This window comes from Balaenoptera physalus, assembly GCF_965194825.1.
Source record: "Balaenoptera physalus genome assembly, chromosome: 4".
NCBI lineage: Eukaryota > Metazoa > Chordata > Mammalia > Artiodactyla > Balaenopteridae > Balaenoptera > Balaenoptera physalus.
The window spans coordinates 63,005,042-63,017,295 of NC_138891.1; the positions used below are offsets into that span (position 1 = coordinate 63,005,042).

The 12,254-nt window shown below is 43.9% G+C and overlaps 2 protein-coding genes across 14 annotated transcripts in view; both read right to left on the reverse strand.

Moving 5' to 3' along the window:
• The window catches only part of LOC309659824 (cytochrome P450 2J6-like), a 167,945-nt gene that overhangs the window by 79,964 nt on the left and 75,727 nt on the right, over window positions 1-12,254 (reverse strand). The gene's annotated exons all lie outside the window — the stretch shown is intronic.
• Window positions 1-12,254, reverse strand: part of ABCC5 (ATP binding cassette subfamily C member 5) — a 191,097-nt gene that overhangs the window by 48,838 nt on the left and 130,005 nt on the right. For 7 of the 13 annotated variants that reach the window (XM_082459941.1, XM_082459937.1, XM_082459939.1 and 4 more), the window contains 8 exons: window positions 11,544-11,701; window positions 11,203-11,358; window positions 10,401-10,548; window positions 5,347-5,580; window positions 5,027-5,200; window positions 4,268-4,415; window positions 1,532-1,680; window positions 1,014-1,121 (listed from right to left, as the gene is read on the reverse strand). In XM_082459941.1, the coding sequence (XP_082316067.1) occupies window positions 1,014-1,121; window positions 1,532-1,680; window positions 4,268-4,415; window positions 5,027-5,200; window positions 5,347-5,580; window positions 10,401-10,548; window positions 11,203-11,358; window positions 11,544-11,701 (1,275 nt within the window). Of the gene's footprint in view, window positions 1-1,013; window positions 1,122-1,531; window positions 1,681-4,267; window positions 4,416-5,026; window positions 5,201-5,346; window positions 5,581-6,028; window positions 10,379-10,400; window positions 10,549-11,202; window positions 11,359-11,543; window positions 11,702-12,254 lie in introns of those variants that run through there. The other 6 variants (XM_082459936.1, XM_082459933.1, XM_082459944.1 and 3 more) reach the window with 5 other exon arrangements.

Here is a 12,254-nt window from a genome sequence, read left to right on the forward strand (position 1 = left end):
GCAGCCAGGCTGGGGAGAGGGAGGGCTTGGGGCTAGCGTCGGGGGGCACATTCTTGAGGACTAGCTTTCTTGACCAAACAAAATTCACCTGGTTAACTGTAAACAAGTAAAATATCAATAAATCTTGGGAAGCTAGTCTCCATTCTTCTTAAGGGGAAAACCCAATTTTTCTCCTGAACGCCTAATGTGACGGTATCAATCCCTCAAACACCTGAGCTTCAAGCCTTCCAGGTACTGACCTTGCTTTTGTATTGCTCTCAGCAGCCAAGAAGTATTAGCAGGAGCTACTCTCTGCAGTGGCTTTGTCAAGAGAGTCCAGCCACACAGGTGCTGGACTTTTTTTTTTTTTAAGTATTAACCACTTTCAAATATCTATCTCCCGCCACCCTCCCAAATAGATCCACCTCTTGTATCATGTATTTGTATTATTCTGAAGGCACAAAAAACACAGTCAAGGCACAATCAACTAACCACGTGCAAGGAAAAAAAAACCCCTGATACGTCCTTAACTGCAGTTCTCTGTATGATCTAGTCTTATGACTATTCCCATGTCACTGCATTACCTGTATCATGAGTGGCAACCACAGGGCAGGGAAAAGCATCAAAAAGAGCTTATTCCCGACAGTATTTTGGTAGAGGTAGATGTAGATGTAGATCAAGGTGAGAAAAAGCTGACAGCCTCCTGATAATTCTAATTGCCTAGGTTTGAATCACTTAAAGACCCAGTAAATTATAACATATATCCATGTTAGGTCCAGGCAGAAGGGACTAGCTCTGAAGGGGAACACTGAAATTTTGGGAGCCCAGAACTAGGCTGTCTACAAAAGGTAAAAATTCATATTTCTTTGAAAAGGTCCCCTGAGTCTCCTCCACTGCCCCCTTTCTTACCAACTTGCCAAAAGGCTGAAGGTGAAAAAAGCCAAGTGCAGTCAGCCCATGTGGCCCATTGGAATAAAGGCAGCAATTAGTTTTGCCACGGCTCCTGACACGGAGGAGGGAAGGGAACCACTTACCTTAAATCTGTCGACAGCAACGGATGCTTCTGAGAGGGACTTTACTGAGAACGGTGTAACTTTCAAAGCAAAAGTCATGGAATTGAAGACAGTCACCACTGTGAAAGCCTGAAAATAGGAAAAGAGAAGAAACTGAGCCTGATGAGGTTATGCGACTAAAGTAACACGACGTCATCAATTTCCTTTCAGGTTTAAGGAGGGCTGTAACTTGACTGTCAAATGGTGGCACGAGTCAGATATATTTCAGATATATATTTTTTAAGGTAGAGTTTTTATGAGACCTCTAATTAAAATTCTCGGTGAATCTGAATCAAACAATGACCTGTATTTTGAGAATAAAAACCCAAAGTTGTAAAACAACCCGTACACTTATTTGTGCACTGGGGCTAAATCCCCACTCTTCCACTTCTCAGATTAACCACATGAATGAAAAAAATCCAAATCTAGTAACAAGAGGACCAGAGCATCTCTATATGTGGTATTTCTAAAACGTCCCCAAGCCCTGAGGGCTCACTGACCTGTGCTGCCCTCAGATCAAAGCCAAGGGTCATGTGAACAGAGAAGGTCACAACACTGGCGATCACCATCACAATGGGAGCCACACCAACGGTGATGCTCTGAAAGTACCCGGCTTTTTCCAACATCCGACGTTCCTCCTCTCGGATTTCTAAGAATAAAAAGCAAGCCAGTTTCTAAAAAGCAAGTCGAAAGAAACCATGGGATATTGCTCCCCTGTCACCAAACAAGACTTGGTAGGTCTTCAGCCACCATTGGTTTTAAAATGACCCTGTAACATCTATGATGCAAAAAACTAGGTCAATATGGCCATCAATTACAATCACAAAAGCTTGAGGTTTGAAATGGATCAAGTCACAGGAATGAATCTAACAGAAAACAGTCACTACTTTTCAGTATGATGATCATCTTCTGCCTTAGTCTAACTCTTTTTGCAAATTTCTTATGTTTAGAAGGAATGAACACATTAATCATATCTGCTAGTGGAAGTTTTGTTTGCTTACCTGGTTGTTTATTTCTAGGTTAGGTACTTATAAGAAAGACTATACAACGATAATGGAGAATTAAAAAGGAACTAAGATTTACTAGGGTGCCTACTGTATGTTGGTGCTAGAATAGAGGCTTTCACACAAAAAGCAGTAAGGGTGATTGGAAGAAGATGAGTGAAATACAATTTTTGTAAGCAGAATGATTTTTCTTAAATATTTATAAAACTGACAACCTTATTAACAGAGCAACCATGGAGTACAAAAGACCAGGGAGTAAGAAGTATGACAATAAAGCGGTGAGGTATTTTCAAAAAATTTTCAAACATAAAAGCAATTTTTCTGGGAGACTATAAACTGACCTTTAAAGGTAGTACCACTGTCCCAAACACTGGGAAATATATTGAGAGCCAGCTCTCAAGTCATACTTTTAAAAAATTCAACTCATTGCTTTAACATGTATCACATAACTTGCCCAAGTCTATGAGCAAGAATGCTCTTTTCAAGCTAAAACACACAGGTAAAGATACCAAAGTCAGGGGCTGAAGGATGACTGGAGTCTCAGAAAGAAGATTATAAAACTGAGAAAATTAGAATCTGAGAGCCGGAAGGGACCATCATTGGTGACCCTGCCAACAGGCTTGGCAGACGTCCTGTTAGCACCCAATTGTTCCATTCTATTGGCAACAAACTCACTACTTGAAGAAGGAGCCTAATCCACTGCTGGACGTTTCTGACCACTCATAATTAAAGTTTATGAAGTGGACACCATATTCCTAAAGGTCTGTTTAGTCAACAAACCAAGCAGTGAAAATAAAACAGCTTCCTTGATCTGAACACTGTATTTCTGTTCAACTCAAAACTGCACCAACTTTTAAACTTTTTTTTACTTTTTTATTTTTTGGCCACGCCACGCAGCATGTGGGATCTTAGTTCCCCGACCAGGAACGGACCCCACGCCCCCTGCGGTGGAAGCGCGACGTCTTAACCACTAGAGCGCAGGGAAGTCCCCTGCACCAACTTTTTAACTGGATCACGTTCAGGTTAGCTCACTGTGAGATTATGGTCAATGAACAGTCGTATCTTTTATATTTAAATTAAATTTAAATGTAACTATGTCTTCTCATTTGAACTCTAAAGTGCCTTTAAATATTTATTTATTTATTTATTTATTTATTTATTTATTTTTGGCTGCGTTGGGTCTTCGTTGCTGCGCGGCTTTCTCTAGTTGCAGCGAGCGGGGGCTGCTCTTCGTTGTGGTGCGTGGGCTTCTCATTGCATTGGCTTCTCTTGTTGCAGAGCACGGGTTCTAGCTGCGTGGGCTTCAGTAGTTGTGGCACATGGGCTCAGTAGTTGTGGCTCATGGGCTCTAGAACGCAGGCTCAGTAGTTGTGGCGCACGGGCTTAGTTGCTCCACAGCATGTGGGATCTCCCTGGACCAGGGCTCGAACCTGTGTCCCCTGCATTGGCAGGCGGATTCTTAACCACTGTGCCACCAGGGAAGTCCCCTAAAGTGCCTTTAAATATATTTTTCTTAAATTCACCTTTTTTAGGGCCCAAGATTTCAACTTTTGTTGAGATCTTTTGGAATGCCCAGCTAATGTGCTAATTATTCCTCCAAACTTTGTGGCATTTACATACGACATGTTTATGTCTGCACTGAAAAATTCAACGGATCAGGATCGGGGCAGGCACTGAGAACCTTGTGACTCAACATAAATCAATTATTTGAAAAGAAACCAAATTAAAACACCCCTGTGAGTTAGTGGCAGAGCGAGGCCCAGAGTCCAGCTGTCCTGACCTCCAGCCTAGCCCTTCTCCCAGCACTACCCCCAGGGTCTCACACCCACCTACCCGTAGTGCGCATGCACCCACAGAGTGGTGGGGGCAGAAGTGGAGCTCTCAGCGGCCACTTGATACTGTTTTCCGTGATGTCCTCACGGCCAGACCAGAAAATTATGGGCTGGATGAGAGTATAGATAGGGGGCTTTGAAACTGAATAAATTACTCATATCCAGCTGAGTTATCTTGGAAAAAAATCACAATTTTCTCAGGTCTCAATTTCCTCATTTGTGAGATGAGGTTATGGGTGCCAGTCTCTAAGATCCCTATCAACGTAAAGCTCATAGGCTATTATAAGAACATAAGGTATTATGATCCTATGACATTAGGATTCCCAGTAGCTAATGTGCTCAGGAAGCACAGAAGCCAACATCCTTCTACCATATACACATATGAAGTCTTTCAACTCACTTTGTACACTCTGAGAGAATGCTTTGACCCAGGCATACATTTTAATAAATTTAATGTAGGTGAGGACTTCATTCATCTTCTGGACACGGTCATCTGTGATGGTCACACATTTTCTCCTGAAATATGCAGTGATCCGTGATACAAACATCTGAAAGGAAAAGCGATGTCACGCCAAATCAGAGCTTATTCAGAGTTAGAACTGTCTAGTCTTTCTGGGAAATAAATCCACTTAAGATTATTATAAATAAAGTGAGCATCCCGTAGTTGTACTGCTTTTTAATAAAAGTGGTCTATTAAATGATAATCAAATAGTATTTGACTCTTATCGTTTGGAAGAAAGTTAAGACAAGTAAATATCTGTCCTCAGAGTAATCACAGATACCTATGCTATCAGAGGGAAGCGGGAGAGCCATATCAGTTAGTATCACCTTGAGGTGCTGTGACTCAACCTCTCCTGTGTTACCTGGGGGAACCAGGGTTCACCTCCTGACCTCCTTCACTCACACTCCCTCTTTTTAAATCTCACTTAGGAGCTACTGCCTTTATTCAAGTGACATCTGACGTCCTCTGAAGTCAAAATGCTGCCTGTATGGATAGAACACTGTCTAGCTCTTTTTAGACATTTCCAAACCAGGTACCTGCTTTAAGGAAATTTCCAATCAAAGATGTGATACCTCGGTGGTGCCTACTATATATAGCCCAATGGAAGTAACTCATCTGAGGAGAAGCTGCCAAAATACGGTAAGGAGGCTTACTCACCATTGCAGGATAAAAGAGGATAAAAACAGCTGATCCCAGGAAGCCTGTTGGTCCCAGAATAATTACATTATAAATCATGCCCAAGATGGCAATAACAGGTCCTCCAGCCAACAAGCTGCCAACGGCAGCTGCCTCGAACATCCTCTGTCCATCGTTGGAGCACAGGTTGATGAGCTACGAGACACAAAGAGCAGTGAGTGGACATTGCGAGGACACAGGCGCTGCCTCAGGAGAGGAAGGACAGAACGGGGACCCAAGGGAAGGAAAGAGCTCAGGTTGGGAGCTTTCTCTCTGCCCTGAAGCAGACACCCCTCGCTCACCTCACCCACGGACTTCTCCTTAATGTTCTTCAGCTTAAGGATCTTCTTAAACGCCATGGTCAGGATGGCCCCCCGCAAGCGGACCCCAGTTCGGTAATTCAATGCCCACGTCAGTGCAAGTGACCAAGAGCGCACGATTTCTGTCAGGAGGAGGCCCAGGACTAACAGCAAGCTGTACTGGAGGTCAGACTCTGTGTCCTGGGTGTACTCCAGGAGGTGTTTCACCATGAAGGCCTACAGGGAGAAACACACACCGCAGTCAGCTTCTCCACGGCACTCACACGCCACGCCACAGCTTTATGTTAGGTTAGAAAGAGGAGGCAGCTCCACTGTACAGTGACAGGTGCCTAAGCAGAGAAAGACCTTCTCGGAGGACCAGCTATTGCTGACGGTCCACCTGCAGCTATTTACGCAGAGCAATTTGCAGGAGGTAGGTCTAATTTGAAACTTTCTTCCTTCAGGACACCACCAAAACCCATACTCTTTCTAATGTAACATAAACCTGTCCATGAGCTGTAATTCATTCTCAACACACGGTCATTAAAAAGTATATATTTGACCTTATTCCAGTATCTCCACACAATGATACATTTCTTTACATGAAATTAAGACCCTTTTTTTTTTTTTTTTTTTTGGATCGTTTCAAACGTGCTTATTTGATAAAAAGGAACAGTGTACCTACAGTTGGACTGGGGAAGAGTGAGAAGTGCATTTGCAAAACATTCCTGAAAATAAACATCAGCAGTTTAATAGTACAGAAGAGAGCAAACAAAGCAAGACTATTCCAAATCCAGAGACCCTCCCAAGGGCCCTCCCACACTCCCCGCTCCCTCCCAAAAACAAAAACATGTTACCTCAGGTAGCACATGTCTAACACCACCTGCAGGGAGGGAAGGCAGCAGCCCCCAAGAACCACCGAGTGCCACCTCCAGCTCTGAGGTCCTGCAACGCCGGAGCACACACTCACACGAGGCACATTCAGCAACAGGATTAAATACCAGGAAGTGGGAGGTAATGTACTTTTATTGAAAATGAAAAAAATAAAAAGTACCATCTTCAAAGAGCATCTCACAGACACTGTACAACAGGAGGAGCATTGCGGTAACATACATGGGAACATACAGAGTCGAGTTATACAGGGCTAGCCAGCCAACAGGTCTGGCCTCGACTGTTGTTTTAACTACACACAGTGGAAATTACAGCATAGAACCAATATCTGTTTCCAGAGTCCGGAGTAGCGCATCAAGCTGACAGCACTTAATCGGTTAGGGCTCCTGAAGTTGCAGTTAGTCTGCAATAGAGGAGATTCTCCAGGAATAAAGACCTTGCTGCTAAGGAAAGAGAATTAAAAAAACAAAAAAACAAAACTGGAAACTCCCCAAAGAGTTGACTCTGCTTAAAATCACTGGTGCTATTGGTTCACTAGGCTGTGAGGAGTGACCTCTGCTCCGGAGGGAATACAAAAATCTAGGCCTCAAGGAAAAACGGGTGGCATCCTTCAGAGTCTTTTCGAGTCCTTGCAGCTAAAGTTGATCTTGCCAAAAATGAAACAAAACAAACCACAACAAAAGAAAGCCAAATCAATCCCCCTCCCCGAAGGAAGAAAATAAAATTAAGGAGAAACCCATTCACCCATCTACACTGATCCTTATAGCAAAGGGTACTGTAGCTGGAAACCAGCGCTTGAATGACAGACAAAAATGGAGGCCAGAAGCAATTGTCCTGAAGCAGCTAACGCTGAATTCCAGAACCCAGACTCTCTCTGGGTAAATCGGTATTTCTTGTTTTTCCTGAGAGGAAATTAATATCAGATGTCAACTAGATCCTAAGAGATTCCCACCAATCAGATTTATGACAAGTCTCAGTAAATAAACTGATCAAATAAATAGGAGATTTCAGATTCCAAGAACTATTGCATACCATCTCTCCCCTCCCTCGGATTTTTAGGTTTTATATCCATTGCTTGGGTCACCACTGCATACAGCTGGGTTGTTGGTTTACTAGCAAGAAGATTGGCTTCTTTTCCAGTATGCAATCCAAAATGTGGAACTGAGTCACTGAGTGGCAGGGTCAAAACCCCATTTTCCTCACGTGAAGCAACTCAGTAAGATGGCGGTGCAGTAAAGCATTTTCTCACACACCTCGGCACTGACGGAGCAGTCTCCAAAGGAAGGCGTGAAAGGACAGCAGGTTGTAGTTTGGGGTTCCTTCCTTCCCATACCTTTATTGTGCCATTTTTCAGCACCAGGTAATAGCATTAGTACCTCCCAGAGAGGAGGAGCAGGGGGAAGGTAAAAGACAAAATGAATGCTTACACTATGCAAAACTTTCAAAGGGGAGGGAAAAGAGGAAACAGCAGATTAAAGAATTTCCAACACATAGGGGGTTTTTAAAAAACAATTACATTTCAAACCATTTTGTATGGAACAAAGAAAAAAAAAAGGTTTTCATGAAAAATCTAACCAAAATTTCGTTTTAAAAGGTTACAAATTAATCATTTAAATTTAAACAAACTGGGAGATAACTCGAGATTGTCAGCATAGTTGTCTGGCTGTGGAAAGCATTCCCAGTGAATAAACATTACCTTACCTGAACTCTTGGCGAGAGATTCTGCCCAGCTTGACTCTCTCATTCTGACCGCAGAATACAGCCATCCTGAAAATTCTAAAGAACAGCTTCTGTCACTGGTTCCACTACAGAGACACTCCCCCCAAATCCAGATCCTGACAGCATCAAGCAAGCTGCAGCTGGAGAGAGGTTGGAAGGGTGGGAAACTTACCTCTCTAGAGGCTTTTCACTGTCCTTTCCCCAAAAGGCCCGTGAGCAGAGTTAGCATTCACCAAGAGATAGCACTGCAGGAGGGAGCCGTCTCTTGCAGATCTACAGGGCGGATGCTAATTCTTTACACACAGATCAAAGGTCAGGCCTGGTCTTTTAAAACTGTTTTAATCCAAGAAGGCCACAAATCGTCTCTGCAAGTTTAGCAATTGGGTCACTCATCGTAGGTCAGGACCACACCCTTAGAGATTCTGGCTCTCCATTAACACTATGGTGACCCTTGGACACCGTGCGCACAGGGCACTGGTCCACTGGCATCACTGAAACCTTAGATCACCTTGATCATGAATGTCCAGCCCCAGCTGGCCAGCAGTTAAAAAACAAAACAGAACACAGTCATTTGATTGTGTTTTATTTGCTCTGCATATGGCTACCAAGGTTCAGTGAGACCTGAGGGGAGATTAAAAAAATATATGGTATCTGGGGAGTCAGATCTTACGTAGATTTCTGTAAGAACAGACTAAGCCAGTTTGAAAGCCTTGCCATGTTAGAAAACGTGCAAAAATCTAAAATGGATGTTCTTCCAGAGGATTCAAATCCACAGGTGGAAGGTGTGCTCATTGCTAATGCTAATCTCAAACCCGATCCTTCAAATTTCCAATTAAAAAGAAATTTGTCAGAATTAGAGCTCCAAAAAAAGAAGTTTTCATTGCTTACAATTTGAAATCTTTTTTTTATTAATTAGAGACACTGTGGATGGGACCATTGCTTTCTTGATTGTTCTAGGGGAAAATCTCCCGAAATAACACAGGCCTTAAGGTGCTCTTCCTCAAGAGGGTGGAGAAAAGGAAAAGCGTGCTGCTGTTTTCCTATTAAAGGAAGGCTCTCAGCTTTCCCTGGCATCTAGAAGAGTTTACTAGAGATTAGTATTCCAGTGCGCTGTGCCTTAAAAGAGAGATAAAGGAATATGCAGATGCTCAAGTGAGTGACTGTAAGGCCCCCAAGCTGAACAAGCATAAGAAACTTTTTTTCCCAAATGAAAAATTAAAATCCCAACAATCTGTGGAATTTTGGGGGGGAAGTGGGAGGAGCCAATTAAATTCTTGCATTGGCCAAATGGAATCAAGGAAGCCTGTATACCGTGCTACCCAGCTGAAAGAATTCTTCCAAAGATCAGAGCAGCCACCAGCCCTGTAGTGAAACAATGACAGAAGCTCTTCTTGGGGGAAGCTGGTCCTATGAAAACGTTTGCCATTTTGGTCAGTGACATGATATTCAGTTACATGGTCCCTCTTACTTAAAACTTATACAAAAATATGTTAGTTGGTCAATTAATAAGAAACCCAATACCAGAAAAGTAGTGTTCTCTGCTTCAGAAAAGAGATCAAAACTTTTAAAAGGCATCAGACATTAAAAACAAAAACAAACGAACAAACAAACAAAAAAACATAACAGAAAAACTGCAAATTACTTTTACCTAATCACCATGCACCTTAGGCCCATACTTACCAAAACCATGAACCTCCAGCTTACCCACACACGGAAAACGCACAGAATAAGGAGTACTACGGCTCCGATGCCTCAAGGCAAATATGTAGAGAATAGATTTAATCAAAGTCTCAAGTGTAAGGCAGCACAGCATGTGTAAGAAACAGGCGTCCAGAAAACAGCGTGACCGTCACTCTTCTCCCCTACTCTGCTTCAGCAACGCTAGGAAAACCAGGGCTGCCACCCCAACACCTGCCACACGGTTTACACTGTAAACCAGAATTTGAAATGGACTTCAGGTTAGCCTCTAAGAACCTCAACAGTCGTCCAGCTTCTTGAGGGCTCATGTGCCACAGAACCGTCAAACATGTGACAACTCTGCCCCCAGACCTTCAGTGTGTCACCAACACCAACGCAACAGCCTACGCCACACAACACTGCTCACGGCACTGTGAGACACCTTTCCCGAACCAGGACTGTCGTTTCGTGTCGATACACGGCAAAGCAGTGCGGCCCTGGGCAGACCTGGAGTCATTCAGCTTCACCCCCACCCCAGGGAAGCAAGCCAGGTCCGCTTCTCCTCTGGCAACGCGGCCCCCTCCTCCTTCCAGTTCTCACAAACCACCATTCACCCCAACATCAACTGCGCCCTTGCAAAAGACCTGGAGGCATCTCTAAGGCTGCTAACTAGCCCAAAGGTGAGGGTGACCCCTGCAACAGAACAAGAAGGTTACAGCTGGCCGTGGCTGGGGCCCTGGAGACTGTCAGGAAGGATGGTTAGGACTTACTGGTCCACTGAAGCCAGCCAGCTGCGTGATCATCAGGCACACGATGGAGAGGATGAGCCTGGTGCGGCAGAAGGTCCACACAACCCTCCGGAGGGAAGCAGCGTCTGGCCCAACTTCATGCAGCTCTTCTTGCCACAGTCTCTCTAGTCTTAACAAGGGCACATGTCCTCCGTCACACATCTCCCCAGGGAATACGCACACCGCCCCACCCAGCCTCCCTCCTGCCACCATTCACACCAGTCTCTCCTTTCAAGTTATGTACAGTGTTCACCTTCTGGGGAAGAAAGACCTTTCCTGGGTAACTACATATTTACCCTGTATAGGGAGCCTCTCAGGATTCAGAAAATGATGAGAACGAAAGTCTTTCCTTCCACCCAGAAAAATTATCCCTGAATAGAATCTGCCTGTGGATAAGAACTTCCTTCCTCAAGGGTCCCCAACCCTTTCTGAAGGATCCTGTGGTAAAATGTAGAGTCGTAACTAGATTTTAATCATGACAATCGGCTACCACAAAAATGTATTCTGTCACAAGGCAGCAACATAATCTCCCTGCAGACTCAGGAAGAGAAGCGGGGCTGAGAGAGAGAGAGAAAGCCCGTGGTTAAAACAGGATTAAAGATGATATAGGAGATAAAGCAGAAGAGCAAAGGGAAAGTCACCCCCAGGTTACCCTCCCTCCATAGGATAGCTCAGATCCTAAAAGGACACAGAGCTCTGGACTTTACACTGCCGGACCCACACTCCTAGCTCAGGCCCTACACAACCAGTATGTGGGAGATGAGGGTGGATCAGAGACGCCTACCTTCTACAGTTCACCTCGGAAGACTCGTACTTGGACAAAGACCACACGTCCTCCGTTGAGAGCTCCCCCTTCTTGTGGGCTATGCGAGCCAGAGGAGAAAGCCAAGAAAAAGTCATACAGGAGAAGAGCCCAGCATTGTCCACTGGGTGCTGGTGTCTGAGGAGAGAAAACCCAAAGCACAAAATTGTCAACGCACGTGGAGAGGCTAGCCAACACTTACAATACAATGTTTAGTATACAGAACTCCTGGCTAAACCCAGGTTTTCTCCAAATAGTCTAATCTTAGCCCGAATTTTTTTTGGTGCTTCACAGCCAAGCCACTAACCAGCAGAACCTCTTACTTGGAAGTGGTCCGGATGGGCTTCAGAGCACTTAAGCTATGATGGTACTTTCCCTTGGGATGTTCCTCATCCAGGATTCTGAGCTGAGAATGCATGGAGGCATCCAGGGAAAGGCCCTCAGCTCGGGCTGCTGCTTCCAAGGCATCTTGGCAATCCAACTGTTTCAACAGATAGGGAGGGAAGGCAAAAGCACAGTTAATGAACATTAGAAAAACAGAGAGTACCAAATCTACCTGACATAACAGCTCAAACTGCAAACCAGATTCATCTTACCCAAGAAATCCCAAGGGTCAGGAGGTTAAACACTAACTTGTATGATATGAACTTGCTAAGGAACATTAAACCAGATACTTAAAATGTCTAAACTAATAGACTTCCTTTTTTTGAGCACTTTCAGAAAAATTGAGCAGAAAGTACAGAGAGTTCCCATATACCTCCTCACCTCCCCCCGTTTCCTCCATAATTAACATCTTGCATGAGTGTGCTACATTTGTCACAACTGACAGCCCAATACTGATATATTATCACTAACTAAAGTCCACAGTTTACATCAGGATTCACTCATTGTGTGGTATATCTTAAAATTTATATTTTTATCACCAAAATGTTTTATCTTTCATTTCCCAATATAGACTGAGAGTCAATTACTACACTACTAACTGCAAATTCTATTGCCCATTTTCTATGGTAAAAACTTCACAATCCGCCCCC